Below are 17,454 nucleotides of genomic sequence, written 5' to 3' on the forward strand. Positions count from 1 at the left end.
ATTTTGTGGCATCCAGCAGTCTGTTCCGCTTCAGTGTTGAGCGGTATTCTGTAATATGCATGTACTAGAGCCTGTTTATCCATTCATCAATTGGAGGACATTTGGGTTGTTTCCAGTTTTAGTGATTAGGAGGAAATTCACCAAAAATATTCATGAGTGGAAGTTTATGTGAGTGGAAGTTTTTGTTTCTCTTGTGTAAAACCTGGGAATGGGCCTGCCATTCTGCAAAGTGGCTGTATCATATTTGCACCCCCGCCAGCCTCAATGATTGAGAGTTCAAATTGTTCTTCATCTTTGTTGAGACTTGGCATTGTCGGCAGTTGCGTGTTTGCTTATTTAATTTTAGCCATTCTAATTGGTGGATGATAACACCATAAGAGGAGTGAAGGAAGGGTACAGGAGAGGAGAGGGAATGTTGGAGGGAGTGTGGAATTGGGGGTTCATGGTGTGTTTCCTTTAATCTCCTTTCCACTCCCTCTATCTGATCTCTCGTAATGAAGCACAGAAATGTTCTTTAGAGAGAAGACTGGATAAATGTGGAAATCCTCCTGCTGTGGTTTTGGGTCTTGTGGGTGAAGGAAGCGCCGGAAGGGTCTGGAAGAAACGTTTGCATTCTGTACTTTTGTTTTAGGAGCCTCTTATGTTTAGGAGGAAAATTCTGGCTCTGGAAAGTCAGAGAAGCATAGCTGCTCTAAAGAAGAAATGCCTAAAGCAAACCTCAAGTCTCCCTTCTAGACTGTCTTTTGGAGTGGAGGCAAAGTTAGGGAAGGTCCAGATAAAGACTGCAGATCTGAACAGAACTCCCCCTGCTCCATATCCTGGGGAAAGGGAGAATGACTGGGGGTGCAGAAAGGTGAAGACTGACCCCGAATGTACCTACATAAGGAAGAACACTGATCCACCTGTAAGAGATCTATAAAATAACATCATCAAATTATGAATATCTTCGCAGGGCATTCATGACAGTTGAAAGTCAAATTGAAATTGGTGCATTTATAACATGATTATAATTAATGGAGAGAAATAAACTACTCTGTGGGCTGAGTCATGTCACATAGTCTAATGAAATATCAGTATGCTAAATCCTCTGTGTAGATGAAGCCTGCCTGACCTGCCATCAGTTCATTCTCAATGATGAATCAGCATGCATTCCGAGACACTAATTAGAGGTTACTTTGAGTCTCTGCCACTTTTAAAGGGAAGGCCTTATTGAGAGTATTAACTTTTGCTTAATTGTTCAAACTGTTTGATATTTAAAGAAAACAGAACAATTTCAACCACTGAAGTGGAGTCTTTGTAGAACACCTTGACCAGAGATCCACATAATTGGATTAAAATGAGACAACTATTATGGATAACTAGAGGGAAGATGCACTTGTGAAACTATCCATATGCCTAATGTCAATGGCCCTGCAATGTCATAGAGGCCCACAGCTGCACATAAAGACACTTACTTATAGCCTACTCGCGCCCCGCCCCAAGTTGTACTTACTGACAAGCTGAACTTTACGTCAACAAAATATAAACCCATATCTCCAGGTATTTTCCCATTTCAAATTAATCATGTATATGCAATTCAAATATAGATAAAGACATGATACAATTCTTCCTAGACAAAACTTTTGACTCAGGGGACAGAGTGAGGAGGATAAAAATGGAACATTTGCTTTCTGATATGAGGGAAAAAAGAGGTAGAAGGTTAAAAATAAGATGGATTACAGAAAGCCAAAAAGTAAAATAATTTCCTAGAAGTAAACTGTCCATAGCTTAATGTTAAATGAAGTTTCTGAAGATTTCTGGATCCTAGATCCTGGAATGATTTGCCTTGAGGACATCATAATGCCAATGGCTTCCCTAAGAATTTTTTTTGCTACAAGACGAATGGCAAGGTTGAGAATCTGTTCTTGCCTTATGTCACACACTAAAATGTCTTCATTGATGGTCCTTCTATACTGAACAGGTACCACATCAATTCTAAGTAATGGAGAAAAGCATTTCCAAACCAAATCAGGATGCTCGGTCAGTCTATTTGTATAGTTTTCTTTTCCTAGTCAGCATATTTATTACCAAGATATGCATTATCTCTACAATGACTAAAAAGAATGAGAACTCATTTCCCGTGTTTAGATTGAAGGACTCCATCTATACAAGAAAATAGATAAAGAGTTTACAAAGAGAGAAGAAAGGTATTTTCTTACCTGGATCTTTTTCAATTTGAACCACCAGCCTTGTGTTAGAATTATCCACACGCCTTGTGCTAGAAGGGACCACAAAGGGGTAAAAGGTCATGACTGGATCATTACAAATGAGAAATAGTTGGTTTACAGAATTGGCTGTGTGTTGGGGAACGCAGGGGATATGGAGCTCCCATATCAGGGTGATTGCTCCAATGTGACAATGCTGTAGGCAGAGAGAGGTGTCTTAAGATAACAGAGAGGGAAAGGTACAAGAAACGCATGAAGGGGAGGGATGATGACATCTCAGGATTGGGAGACCAGCCTGATGCCTTATCAATTCTGAGCACCAGGTCCATAAAATAAAAGCAAGTACATGAACTGCCAATGGAAGGTCACTCACTTTCCGAATTTGAAAGCAGTACCCACACAGGCATCTTTCTTTTCAAATTGATCCCACAAAACTGTGGTGAGCGAGTCAGTGTTCCACCACTTGGTGTCAAGTGCTGGGCATATTCTTTAGGCCTCTCTTCGCTTGAACCACAAGAATGAAATCAGCTCTTACAAACTTGGAAGAAGACAGATTGTCCGTAGCCATGGCAACAAATAGCTGTCAGAACCAGTTTTAAATCTCTTCATCTATTTCAACTCACCTCAGTCCATAGCCTCTGTAAGCCAGCCAACCCATGGCCCCCTGCTTCTGCAAGCCAGCCAGTGGGGGACAGACTCATTCCAGACTTCTTAAGGGCCGACCAATCAACAGTGCATCCCCAGGTAACCGCATGTGTCAGTGGTATCAACTCACTCTGCCCCTAGCACCTCAGCCATTTTTGAACTTTACACGTCCCAGAAGCCCTTGGTAAGTGCAACAGTCAACTCTGCTCAGAGACACTGCGCCTCACCCGCTTTGTCTGTTTATTTCAGATATTCAGTGGTTTCATCCACTGAAGGATGAAATACGAGGTTGACTTCAATCACATGAGCTTGGATGTTTAACTGTTCATGATGTACAAAGACGGCAATTTCATATGGTTAAACCTAAGCCATTAAGAAATGGCTTTCACTAGAAATATATCATTGCATACAGGTTTACAAACAGGTCTGAATATCATGAGGGTCCTACTAACATTTGTGAAAAAACTGATCTTTAGCATGCCTGGCCTCTGCCTTTGCTTTTTCTACTCCAACCATGTTAGCTAGCCTCTTTCCACCTCTCCAGTGTGCTCCAATTTCCTATTCCTGTCACCCTGCCTCCCCTAGAACTCTTTGTGACCCTTGTGTCCTCTACTTGGAATCCTTACTGGGCCACCCTCTTTCCTGACACAGTTCTATAGTGCTTCGAGTCTGGCCCAAGTATCGGTCTCAGGGACAAGTTCTTGACACCTGCTATAGGTGAGACTCATGTCATACTTGAGTCTTCACACATCATACCTCTCCTTTGGGTAACCTGTCATGGTTAATATTACCAAAAATGATGACAGCTAATATTGCCACAGCACTTCTCTCCTTAAGCACTTTATGTGAGTTAACTCATTATACAGCTGCTTTCATAGGGTATTACCCATATAATAATGGGTATTGTTATTACACCCATTCAGTCTGAGGAAGAACTTGAGATAGAGTGAGATTAACTATAGAGCCCAAGGTCACAGAGCTAATAAGTATGGAGCCAGATTTGAACCCAGTAGTCTGACTCTACCATGTCAGGTATTTCTTTGTGGATCATTTTATTATATTCACCTCTTACACCCAAAGCAGCATGAAGACACACCTTTGTTTACAACTGGCATGAATAAAGAGCCCAATATGATGCTGTTTCTTTTTTTTTTTTTTTTTAAATTTTTATTTATTTATGATAGTCACAGAGAGAGAGAGAGAGGCAGAGACACAGGCGGAGGGAGAAGCAGGCTCCATGCACCGGGAGCCCGATGTGGGATTCGATCCCGGGTCTCCAGGATCGCGCCCCGGGCCAAAGGCAGGCGCCAAACCGCCGCGCCACCCAGGGATCCCTATGATGCTGTTTCTTAAGTTATTTTTTATCTCATGACCCCCACTAAGAAGAAAGGAGACTAGCTGCCACTAACTTAGAGTTAAACATGATCGCTGACATCCTGAGTATGATTTAATAAATGACAAGCACTTGTTAGTAAGAGTGCTTAAGAAGAAACCTCAGAATGCAAACTTCTGTTGTGAACTTGTCTCTTGGGAATCAGAAGAGAAAATAAGTATTTAGATGGAACTAAGAAAAAAAAGTATTCTCTTTTCCTCACCTGTCTCAGATATTTGAGAACCATCTAGGCAAGATCTTGTTTGAGCTTTGTGGGACAGAGTTTGCAAATGGGTTAGAGAGAAGAAATATTCTGTTGCATCTCAAAAAGGCTGTAAATCCTACCACTCTGTTCTATTACTGCGTCGGTTTTCCTTCCAAATACCCTCAGATCAGTTTTGAAAGTAAAAGAGCCCAGGGTGGCAAAAAATAAAGCAAACAACAAAATTCTTTCTAATGAAGGCAGAAATCCCATGTCGCCATAGTTAGTCCCTAAATGGAATTTTAATTTCACCTGAAGACCTAGGACAAATGAAATTTTCAGCAGCAGAATAAACAATTTTTAAAGTGGGGCTGAGCCAAAAGAAAGTCATTTACCAAACTCCTTGGGGAATTAAAACACCTTCTAAAACCATGTTAACTGGAAAGCTATCTTTTCAAAAGGCTACAGAATGCAGAGTGCTAAATTCGATCAGCAACAACTAAGCTACACTGCCTGTGTACCCCAGGGCCTCTGGCTCTCCACCAGACTAAGAAGGTGAACTGTCAGCCATACGGGTAATTTGAGTTTTTCTCCAGTGCTTTCCTCCTGTACATTTGGTGCTTACCATTCAAAGGTGCTAATTAGCTCAGTAATTGGATTTCTGCCTTAACTGTCCAATTGCATCAACATCAATTCTGTTTGCGCAGAGAGAAAACGGGGGCTTGTATTTCACGCCTCAATCTCAAGGGGGGAACAGAACGCTGGTACATGTTGGGTGTGCATTTATCTGCACGTTTTCTTCCTAGCACCTGCCTGGCAAGTCCCTGTTCATTGCTAGGCAACATCGTCCTGAGGGCCACAGGCCAACAGTCTAGTCAAAGGCCTTTCCAGATAGGTTGACTTACTCTGAAGCATCTTCCCTTATGTTAATATGGAATGCAGAAAATCAAGCTAGTTTCCTCCCTTCAAATTTTGCTTTCTCACCTCCTGATGTGTCTCCCTAAGTCAAGCACCATCTCTCTTATATGGTTTCACCTGAGGCACTTAAATAATTTAACAGTAATTTAATCATACTGCTTCAAATTCCCATTTGTCAGCACACATAGACTATTTATGGGAGAATTATTCCTATTTTTTTAATGGAAAAGTGCAACTGGTTGGAATGAGAAGTTTGTTCTATTCATGCAACAAACCCAGAATGGAGTTATGGGTGGACTGTACTTCTATTTAGGGGATAGGATGGCCTTGGAAAAATCTACATGAACGAGATAGCCAGACCTTCAATAGGACACTGTCACCTTTTAAATTGGATATATACACAAAGTTCATTCAGGCTTATTTTGCATCTTTAAATTTTGCTGCCACTGATAATCAGATTAGTTCTCTCAAATCCAGAGAAGCTCTTCTGGCTGCTGGGTCACTATGTGCTTCAGAATGGCTTGGCATGAGAGAAAATTCCTAAAGACACAGAGTTAGACAACTGGCATATTGGGCTCCACCTGAGGACAGACATTCAGGTAACCTCCAGCCTTACTACCATCTGGGAGGTCTGGTCTAGTTCTGGTTTCCAGTACCTTTGGGAGTAGTTGTTTGGGACCCCAAATTAAAGGTTGGGAGTCTTTGCGGGCACCTGGGTGGCACAGTTAAGCATCCAACTCTTGGTTTTGGCTTAGGTCATGATCTCAGGGTGGTGAGAACAAGTCCCATGTCAGGCTCTGAGCCCAGTGTGGACTTTGCTTGAGATTCTCTCTCCCCCTACCCTTCCCACTTGTGTTCTCTCTCTCTCAAATAAAGAAATAAATCCTAAAAAAAAAAAAAATAGTTCGGGGGTGTTTGTCAATATAGCCACCTTTGATGTGCCTGGGCTTTGACTTCTAACTCTTCATCCAAAAATAAGCTTCTTGATAGTGAAAGGAACAGTGCTCCCTTTCTCCTGCCAGAGTGGTGTCAGAGAAAGCCAGGTGAAACAGAAGGTTTAAATAATATCCAGAATATCATAACATGGTACTCAGAATGTTCAGATTTCAAAGACAATAGATGCCAACACTGAGATAACAGAAATGAGGGAACTATCTGACAAAGACTTAGAACTAGTGTTCATAAAATTCTTCAACAAGCAATTAATACATTGGAAGCAAATGAAAAAAAAATGTGTCTGTTAGCCATATGGATGTCTTCTTTGGAAAAGTATCTATTCATGTCTTCTGCCTATTTCTTAACTGGATTATTTATTTTTTGTGTGTTGAGTTTGGTAAGTTCTTTATAGATTTTAGATACTAGCGCTTTATCAGATATGTCATTTACAAATATCTCCTCCCATTCTGTAGGCTGCCTTTTATTTCATCTTGTTGAATGTTTCTTTCACTATCAAGAAGATTTTATCATGATGAAGTCCCAACAGTTCATTTTTGCTTTGGTTTCCCTTGCCTACAGTGACATGTCCAGTAAGAAGTTGCTGTGCCCAAGGTCAAAGAGGTTTCTGTCTGTGTTCTCCTCTAGGATTTTGATGAATTCCTATCTCATATTTAGGTCTTTCATCCATTTTGAATTTATTCTTGTATATGATGTAAGAAAGTGGTCTAGTTTCATTCTTCTACATGTTGCTGTCCAGTTTTCCCAATACCATTTGTTAAAGAGACTGTCTTTTATCATTGGATAGTCTTTCCAGTTTTGTTGAAGATTAGTTGACCGTACAGTTGAGATTCCATTTCTGGGTTCTCTATTCTGTTCTGTTGATCTGTTTGTTTTTGTATTAGTATCAAACAAACAATCATCATGTTTGTTTTGTGCTAGTCATCAATATCTTGATGACTACAGCTTTGTAATATAGCTTGGAATCCAGAATTGTAATGCCTCCATTTTTTTCTTTTTCAGGATTGCTTTGGCTATTCTGGGTCTTTTGTGGTTCCATGCAAATTTTAGAATTGTTCTAACTCTGGAAAATGCTGGTGGTATTTTGATAGGGATCGCATTAAATGTGTATATTGCTTTGAGTAGTATAGGCATTGTAAAAATATTTGTTCTTCCAATCCATGAGCATGGAATCATCTTCCATTTCTTTGTGTCCTCTTCAATTTCTTTCATAAGTGTTCTACAGTTTTCAGAGTCAGGTCTTTTATCTCTTTGGTTAGGTTTATTCTTAGGAATCTTTTTGTTTTTGGTGAAATTGCAAATGGAATCAATTCCTTAATTTCTTTTTCTGCTGCTTCATTAATGCTATATAAAAATGCAACAAATTCCTGAACATTGATTTTATATCCCACAACTTTGCTGAATGCATGTATTAGTTCTAACAAACAATTTTTTGGTGGAGTATTCTGGGTTTTCTACATAGAGTATCATATCATCTACAAAGAATGAAAGTTTGCCTTCTTCCTTGCTGATCTAGAGGCCTTTTATTTCTTTGGGTTGTCTGATTGCTGAAGCTAAGAGTTCCAGTATGATGTTAAGCAGTAATGGTAAGAGTGGACATCCTTGTCTTGTTCCTGACTAGGGGAAAGGTTCTCAGTTTTTTTTTTTTCCATTGAGGATGATATTAGCTGTGGGTCTTTCAGAAAAATAAGAATAGAAAGGAACTTCTTCACCTGATAAAGACTGTCTACTAAAAACCTACAGCTAGCAATCATACTTAATGGTGAATTTTTTTTTTAAAAAAATATTTTATTCATTTATTCATGAGAGACACAGAGAGAGGCAGAGACATAGGCAGAGGGAGAGGCAGGCTCCCCCTGGGGACCCCAATGTGGGACTCGATCCCAGGACCCCAGGATCACGACCTGAGCTAAAGTCAGATGCTCAACCACTGAGCCACGAAGGTGCCCCTAGATGGTGAAAGACTGAATGTTTTCCCAATAAAGCTGGGAATAATGTAAGTATGTCCACTTTAATAACTCTTATTTAACACAGTGCTGGAGGTTCTAGCCAATGCATTGAGACAAGAAAAGCAAATAAAAGGCACACAGTTTGGAAAGAAAGAAATGAAACAGTGCATATTTGCTGATGACATGATTATCGATAGAGAAATTTCAGAGAATCTACAAAAACAACACAACACAAAACAAAATCCCAGACCTAGAAAGTGAACTCAGTTAGGTTTCAGGGTACAAGATAAGCTTACAAAAATGAAATGTATTTCTATGTACTAACAATGGATACCAAAATTTTTTAAAATACATTTTGAAATCACTCATAAAAAAGAGAAAATACTTGGGTTTTGTTAAACCTAAGAAAGCATATGCAAGGCTTATATGCTGAAGAATACAAAAATGCTGATGAAAGCAATAAGAGGAGCACTAACCAAATGGAGAGATGTACCATATTCATGCATTGGAAGACTCAGTAAAGATGTCAATTCTCTCTAAACTGATAGAAAGGCTTAGCATGGTTCCTGTCAAAATTCCCACAATATTTTTTGTAGATATTTAAGGAAAAACACCAATCAAACACAATCTTTTCCAAATAATAGGAGAGGATACTTCCCAATTCTTTATGAAAATAGTATTATTCTGAAAACAAAACTAAAGGCAGTACAAAGGAGAAAGAAAGAAGGAAGGAAGGAAAGAAAAAGAAAGAAAGAAAGAAAGAAAGAAAGAAAGAAAGAAAGAAAGAACAAAAGAAAGAAAGAAAGAAAAAGAAAGATTTTAGGTGCAAAAATATATATTTATAAATATAAATTAGTCTAAAATTTGTACAGAAAGGCAGAAAAATATTAGCTAAAACAATTTTTTTTAAACAAGAAGAAAGTGGGAATTTACTTAATTTCAAGGTATATTATGTAACTTCAGTGATGAAGTTAGGATTGGTAGAGGGTATTACATATAGATCAATGAAACAGAACAGAGAACCCAGAAATAGACCCACACAAATATGCCCTATTTATTTTTTTAAAAAATAGAGGTAAAATTTGCATAAGATTCATAATTTAACATTTCAAAGCAACAGTGTATTGGCTTTTTTTTTTTTTTGTATTGGCTTTTAATGCACTCACGATGTTGTGTGACTGTCACTACTATTTAATTCTGAAAGATTTTTAGCATCCCCAAAAGAAACCTTTAATCTATTAATCTATTAAGCAGTCACTCCCTGTTCATCCCTTTCCTCAGCCCCTGACAACCACTAATCTGTTTTTTGTGTGGATTTGACTGTTCCAAATATTTCATATAAATGGAATCACACTATATGCAGCATTTTGTGTTTCCTTAATTTTACATAATGTTTTCAAAGTTCATCTACATTGTAGCATATATTAATATTGCATTCTTTGGAATGGCTAAATAATATTTCATTGTATGATATATGATATTTGTTTGTCAGTTCATCAGATAATGACATTTGGTTGTTTTCACTTTTTGGCTAGTATGAACAATGATTCTAGAAACACCTGTGCACAAGTTTTTGTTTGGAAACCTTTGAAACTTTCTTTGGCATATACCTCAGAGTGAAATTGTCTTTTCTTGAGTGTTCACTGATGTAAAATGCTTTTAATTTCAATAATCTAATTTTCTTTTGTATCTTGTGACGTTGGTGTTTAAGAATTCATTGCAAATCCAAGAGTTTTACAGTTTTAGCATTTTATACTCAAGTCTGACTCATTCTGTACTCAAGTCTGACTCATTTTGATTTAATTTTTGTATAGGATGTGATGTGAGGGTTCAGCTACATTCTTTTGCAAATGGATATCCTGTTGTCCCAGTACCATTTACTGAAAGACTGTCCTTTCCCCCATTGAATGGTCTTAGCACTCTTGCGGAAAGTCAATTGACTGCAAATGTATAAATTTATTCCTGGACTCTCGATTCTAGTCTATTAATCTTTATTTCCATCCTTGTACCTATAACACATTGTTTTGTAGTAACACCGTAACTTAATATAAAGTTTTAAAATTGGGAAATGTGAGTTCTCCAACTTTTGTTTTTGAAAATTGTCCTGGCTATTCAGGGTCCCTTGAAATTCCATAGGAATTTTAGGATCATTTGTCTTCTTATACAAAAAGGGCAGTTGTAATTTTGACAGGAGTCAATTGAATCTGTAGACCAATTTGAGGAATATTACCTTCTTCAAATTGATGAACATTGGATGTCTTTCCATTTATTTGTCTTCTTTAATTTCTCTCAGTGATGTTTCTAGTTTTTGGTGTTCATGTTTTCTACTTCCAGTCCATTCAGGCTAATCTCTTGGTATACATAGAACCTACTGATAATCCTTGTATTTATGTAAGGTTGGTAGTAATGCCCTCACTTTTATTTGTGATTACAGTAATTTGTCTTCTCTAATTTTTTCTTGGTCATTCTAGATAAAGATTTGTCCATTTTGTTGATATTTTCAAAGAATCAATTTTTTTGTGTCATCTATTCTCTATTATTTTTCTATTTTCCATTTCATTTGTTCCCACTCTGATCTTTATCAAATCCTGCTGTCTGCTTGCTTTAGATTTAGTTTGCTTTTCTTTTTCTAGTCACTTGAGGTGGAAGATCAGGTGATCAATTTGAGATTTTTCTTAATTTCTAATATAAGTATTTACAGGTATGAATTTCTCTCTGAGCACTGCTTTTGCTACATCCAATAATTTTTGATATATTATGTTTCCATTTTCATCCACCATAAAATAGTTTTTTATTTTTCTCTTGTTATTTCTTCTTTGACCCACTGGTTGTTTGAGAATGTTTTATTTGGCAAATATTTGGAGATTTTCCAGGTTTCCTCTTGCTGTTAATTTACAATTTCATTTCATTGTGGTTGAAGAACATAAGTTGTACAACTTCAATCCTTTTACACTTACTGAGGTTTGTTTTATGGCCTAGCATATGGTCTAACCTGGAGAATAGTCCATGTGCACTTGACAAGAACATCTTTTTAAAAACTTTTGCCTGCAAAATACTCTTATGAGGCTAAAAAGCCACGGCACAGGAAGAAAATATTTTTAGTCACATACCCAACAAAACACTACTATCTAGCATATATAAAGAACTCTCAAAACTCAACAGTTAAAAAAATCCAATTAGAGAACAAGCACAAGACCTGAACAAACATTTCCCTGAAGAGATGATACCAATGGCAAATAAGCTCTGTAAAAGACATTCAGCACCATAGTGAATAGCAAGTAGTTAAGGAAATGTAAATGAAAACCACTACAAGAGATCACTATACACTATCAGAATGGCTAAAAGAAAAAAATAGTAAAAACACCTGCCAAAGATCTGGAGAAACTGGATCTCTCATATATTGCTGAGGGGAATGTAAAATGGCATACAGCTCCACTGAAAAAAGTTTGGCAGTTTCTTATCTCTCTTTTTTTTTTTAAGATTTATTTATTTATTCATGAGAGACACAGAGACATAGGCAGAGGGAGAAGTAGGCTTCTCGCAGGGAGCCGGATGTGGGACTCGATCGTGGATCCTGGGACGATGCCCAGCCAAAAGCAGACACTCAATCACTGAGCCACCAAGTCGTCCCAGTTAGGCAGTTTCTTAAAACACTACCATATGACCCAGTGATTGCATTCATAGGCAATTATCCCAGAGAAGTGAAGACTTACATTCAAAAAGCTGTAGACTAATGTCCATAGCAGCTGTATTCATAAGAGCCACAAACTGAAAACAACACAGATGTCCTCCGATGGTTGAGCTGTTAAAGAGAGTGTATATATCCATACACTCGGCTTTAAAAAGGGGCTAACTATTGACATATAAAATAACCTGAATGAATGTCTACTGAATTATGGTGAGTGAATACAGCTAACCCCACAAGGTTAAATACTGTATGATTCCAGTCTCATAACATTCTTGAAATGACAAAATTACAGAGTTGGAGAATGGATTAGTAGTTGACAGGAATTAAGAAGGGGGTAGGGACAAGAAGGACAAATGTGTGCTTATGGAGGGGGGACAGGAGAGATATTTGTGGTGGTGGAAAAGCTCTGTATCTTTACTATTATCAATATCAATACCCTGATTGTGACAGTTTTGCAAGATGCTAACACCTGTAAACTGGTAAAGGACATATGGGGGATCCCTCTGTATTATTTCTCTCAACTATACATGAATCTATAAAGAGCTTTAAAAAAGTTTAAGAAATCTCCTTAGCTAACAGCAGGCCTGAATTTAGTTACTATAATAATGCATTCGTGTGCAATTCTCATTTCTGATCTGAACTTGCTTACATTTCCAATTAGGATTGCTTCTCCCATTTCAGCCAGAAGAGTCCAAGATTATTCAACATTTCAAATACAGGATATGAAATCCAACTATTCAATCACTGGAAGGTCATAAATATTTAGGGGGTGAAAAGTGTTTCTTCTCTTTCTGCAAATGCAACTAATAAAAATAGCAATAAAAAAGTTCGAGTTGCTTGCAGTTGGGCAAAGAGTCAGGCAAAGGGGGACTTGAATAAATAGAGATGCAGAGGATTATAACTGATTTATAAAAATTAAGTTATCAAGGAGGTGCTGTTTTTTCCCCAAGCTAAACATGTTTGGTTTAGGGTTTTGACTTCTGGGTGCTATATCCTGGTAGCAAGATGCCTAATGTTATTTATGTGACAGTGTTTTAGAACTGTGGGTGAAATTTCTCCTGAAGACACATGTATTTTTTTTTCATTAGTGACCAGTAGAATGTACAGAATTGGATTAAGATGAGCCCCACACACAAGCAAAAAGGACATGATCATCCTTGGCAATGAATGAATCCCATTTGTGCAGTGACGCACACAGCCCCTGTGAATTAACTCAGGTCTTCCCATTTGCATGACTGCTTGTCTCAGGAGAGGCAGCAACATGAGAAGACACATTCTCTGAACATGAAGCCATTAACAGAGTGTCGTTTTGTCACCAAGGGATGTTGCACTTAATAAAAGCACACCAGTATGCTTCCCACTGAGACGGACTTCCCACTTCTCCTTTACTGTTTTTTTTTTTTACTTCCAGAGTATGACACTATACTTTGCTCACCTTCCATCTTTTTTTTTTTTTTTTTTGCTCACCTTCCATCTTAAAACCCCAACAATAAAACTGCAATTTTAAGTCAATAAACCTGATTTCTGTTTCTAACTTGGTTAATAACTTATTAAACTATTTGAGGGATGAAAAGAAGAGAATCACTTAATTCTTCTGATCCCTAGTATTCTCATGCATAAAATGGCAACTGCACATTGCACAGGACTTTGGGTAGGAAATTAAAATAAAGATCTTTGTCCATGACCGCCAACTTACACAACTAAACAAAGAATTGCTTTAGCCTTGTAACAGGCCAGTTACCCCAGGGAACCATAAGAGATGATGGGTAAATAGAAAAAGCTTTTGATATCACTGCATCAGGACATTTGGGTATAGATTTTTCTGTAACGGGGAAAGGAACAGTAAAGTTTATCCTGAAAATGTTTTTCAAATTGATTTTTCAAATACTAAAATAGTTTGGGTCGAATCTTGGCTCCAGGAGCAAAAGGGCACTAGGCAACAGATAATCAGTTCATTCATCTCTCCCAGTTGTCCTGCATTTGCCCCAGCCTTTTCCCAAACAAGTGATTTTTTAAAATTTATTACTGAAGTGTAGTTGACATATAATGTTATATTAGTTTCAGGTGGACAATGGGGTGATTCAACAATGCTATACATTACATAATGCTCACCACGATTAAGTGTAGTCACTACACAGTATTATTACAATATTATTGACTATATTCCCTATGCTGTACTTTACATGTCTGTAACTTATTTATCACTAGATGTTTGTATTTCTTAATCCCCTTCACTTATTTCACCCATTCCCCACTCTGGTAACCATCAGTATGTTTTCTCTATGAGACTATTTGTTTTTTTATTTGTTCATTTGTTTTCTTTTTTAGACTCCACACATTAATTAAATTGTGTATTTGTCTTTCTCTGACTTATTTCACTTAGCATAATACCCTCTAGGTCCATCCATGTTGTTGCAAGTGGTAATACTTGTATATATATATATATATATATATATATATATATATATATATATATATATATATAATGCCGTAAACATAGGAGTGTACAAATCTTTTCAAAATAGTGCCCAAACAGGTTATTTGACAATGCTATGGAAATCTCCTCTCTGGTGGCTTCCCTGGTGGCTGTACTTTATCCATGACAACTTTACATAGAAAGCTAGTGTTCTATCATTCTGAACTGCTCTTAAAAATTGCTTTTTAAAAACTTCATTTCCTACCCAATTTTCTTTAAAACCCACTAAGACCTTTCTCTCCTTCTTCTTCCTCAAGCTTCAAAGTATACCTCTCTCCAAAGCCTACCCTGACACTAGGAAGATAAGCTCTAACTATATAGCCTCTAAAACAAATACTTTCTTTAATGTGAAAAGGAATGTAATACATTAAATTATCCTTGGTTTTATCAGATAATACATTTTTTTCTTATTCTCATGTATGTGATTATTTTTCCATTATTGATTATTTTTCATCTAAAAATCTTGAAGGGGAGCATCACTCTACTTAACAGTTTACAGAGAGAAACAAACACAGCAATCTAGACACAAGAAAGTATTATAAACCCTATAAGTGGTGATGATGGCAGTGTTCCCAAAGGGACAAGAAAAAAAAGAATATATATGGCTTATATGTCCACATTATGTAACAGATTTCATTAATCAGTTGGTACCACTGTGTACCAAGAAGCAGCAACCACATGCGAAGCCTGGGCCAGGTCTCTTGGCTCTCTGTAAAATAGGATTAAAGTCAGTCATGGAAATACACTCAGATAACAAGATTACAGGAGCCCCATCTGATCACTACAATGCTAAGGAATGAGTTTTCACCTGGAGCCTCAAATGCACACATTCCCTAGGACCTAAAGTGGCCTGACCACAGCTGACTCCATCAGTCATGGGAAGAATGAGAACATACTGACCATGGCCAACAACATCCATTTTGAGCATTGGCTGATCACAGGAAAGACCTGAAGGGCTCAGGGTTCTTGGGTTCTTGGGGAGTAAACCTATACTGTACAGATGCCTTGAGTCTACACAATAAATCTCCTACATTGGATATGTGATCCCATGCAGTAAAAGAGTCTGCAGATTGAACGTGGATTTAAGAGCTGACTATATCCTGCCTTCCTTTGTTTGGAAGAAGTCAGCCCGATCTCCAACACTCCCCTTAAAGCGCGGAAAGGACCCCACCCCCGCCCTCACTTGCTGCAGTGAAAAGGGTTCTGCCCACATGCTGTTATAGACTTACACCCCCTGAAACCATCTCTCAACCTGATTCAGTCCCAAAGCCTTGCTCCTGCGTGACCTTGAAGTGTAGAGTCAGCAGCCCCAGACAGCCGGGAAGCAGGTGGGCATGTTGGACTCCTTCTTGCAGGCACATGGTCAACTTCACTACTCTGCACTTTTCAAATTCTTTAACTGCTCAGCAAAATGTAACAGGACCTTGAGTAAAATTATGCACCACAGCATAATGAATAATAAGCTCAAACCAGTGCTATTTGAGAAATTCACCACACTGGAGTTCCTCAAAAGCATCATCTTTCTGGAATATATTTGCATAATAGCTTATTGCCACACCTGAAGTGTCAAACTTTACCCCTGGGTATGTGTGCGAGAGCTTTCTCATCCGTCAGCAAAACAGCAGGATGGGGCCAAGTTCATCATTTCGCTTCTCAGATATAATAGCATTGAGACACAGACCAGAAATTCCAGTTAAGGAAATCTGAGCCAGAGAAAGGACATGGAACAACTGGCTTCAGACACAGGGCCCGTCAGCCATAGAGCCACAGAAGGCTCCAACTCCTGACCTGCCACTCTGTTCTGGAGGTGCAATGGGGGATGCCTGGCACCTTCCCTGGTGTCTAACCTAGTTAGAACCACAGCATTATGGCAATAAAGGTCTGACCATCATGCTGCCACTTCTCGGAAATAAAAGGTATAGGGGAAGGATCGCTTGGAAAAAAGCCATCACTTGCTTTTACTAGGAACATTTTTTTTTAAATTTCATTTATTTATTCGTAAGAGATACCAGAGAGGCAGAGGCACAGGGAGAGGGAGAAGCAGGCTCCCTGTGGGGAACCTGATGCAGGACCCGATCCCAGGACTCCAGGATCACAACGTGAGCCAAAGGCAGATGCTCAACACTGAGCCCACCCAGGCGCCTCTGTTAGGAACCTTTTGGCCTCAAGGGACATAAAACCCAACTGGAAATGGTGTAAGCAAAATATGGAATACACTGGCTCACGCAGCCCAGAGCTCAGTCAGGCCCAGCAGACTCAGGGGCCAGGGCGGGTCAGCAGGAATCATGGTCCCATGTCCCATGGCCCTGTGTTCTTGTGTTTGCTAAACTCAGGCCTAGCTTGCTTTGTGGGGACGAGAAGGCTGCCAGCAGCATTCAGCCTGTGTCCTGCCCCTTCAGGCTAGGGGGAAAGAAAGGACCAACTCTCCTAGCATGGCTCCCTGCCCGGAAGCCCCAGAACCCACTCAGGCCAGGCAGAAACAACAGATCTCTGGGGCTCAGGTGTGAACCCTGTCTTTCTATTGCCTTGGCCCTTTGGCCACAGTGTCACTTCCTTCTCGGTTTCTTACCGGAGGCCTAAAGTCCAGAGAAACATTGAATGCAGAGCCAAGTTTCAGCAGAAAGAAATGAAATCTGAGGCAGGCCCTGCATGGCTGTAAGTTCTCCATCAGCACCATTTGGCTGAGCTTCACTAAGCCCCTTTTGGCTTCACGGGCTGCCTTGACACCTTTATTTTATCATCTATAACTAAAAAATGTTTCTCCTTACTTCTGTTCCATTTAGAAAGTTTGGGACTTGGTCCATAATCCTGTCCTGGCTGCACCCACAAGTCCCAGCACCTGCAGTCTTCCCAGATGTGGCCCCATGGTGGCTGAGCTGTGTTAACCCCCAAGCACATTTCTTTTACCATTTTCAAAGTGATTCCTAAGCATTTTAAAACTACTTAAAATTCTCACACTTATATATGCACCCAGACAGCCCTGCATCATCCTTTCTGTGGAGGGAGGTTCGCAAAGACCTACCGTTAGCTCCGAGGAAAAGTCAGG

The 17,454-nt window shown here is 38.9% G+C and overlaps 1 protein-coding gene across 4 annotated transcripts in view; it reads right to left on the reverse strand.

Annotated features, from left to right (window-relative positions):
- Positions 1 to 17,454, reverse strand: part of PCNX2 (pecanex 2) — a 300,858-nt gene that overhangs the window by 54,186 nt on the left and 229,218 nt on the right. For all 4 annotated transcript variants that reach the window (XM_041748906.1, XM_041748907.1, XM_041748905.1 and 1 more), the window contains one exon: positions 2,199 to 2,257. In XM_041748906.1, coding sequence (XP_041604840.1) covers positions 2,199 to 2,257 — 59 coding nt within the window. The remainder of the gene's footprint in view (positions 1 to 2,198; positions 2,258 to 17,454) is intronic.

The sequence above is a fragment of the Vulpes lagopus genome, chromosome 3 (assembly GCF_018345385.1).
Source record: "Vulpes lagopus strain Blue_001 chromosome 3, ASM1834538v1, whole genome shotgun sequence".
In the NCBI taxonomy this organism is placed as follows: Eukaryota; Metazoa; Chordata; class Mammalia; order Carnivora; family Canidae; genus Vulpes; species Vulpes lagopus.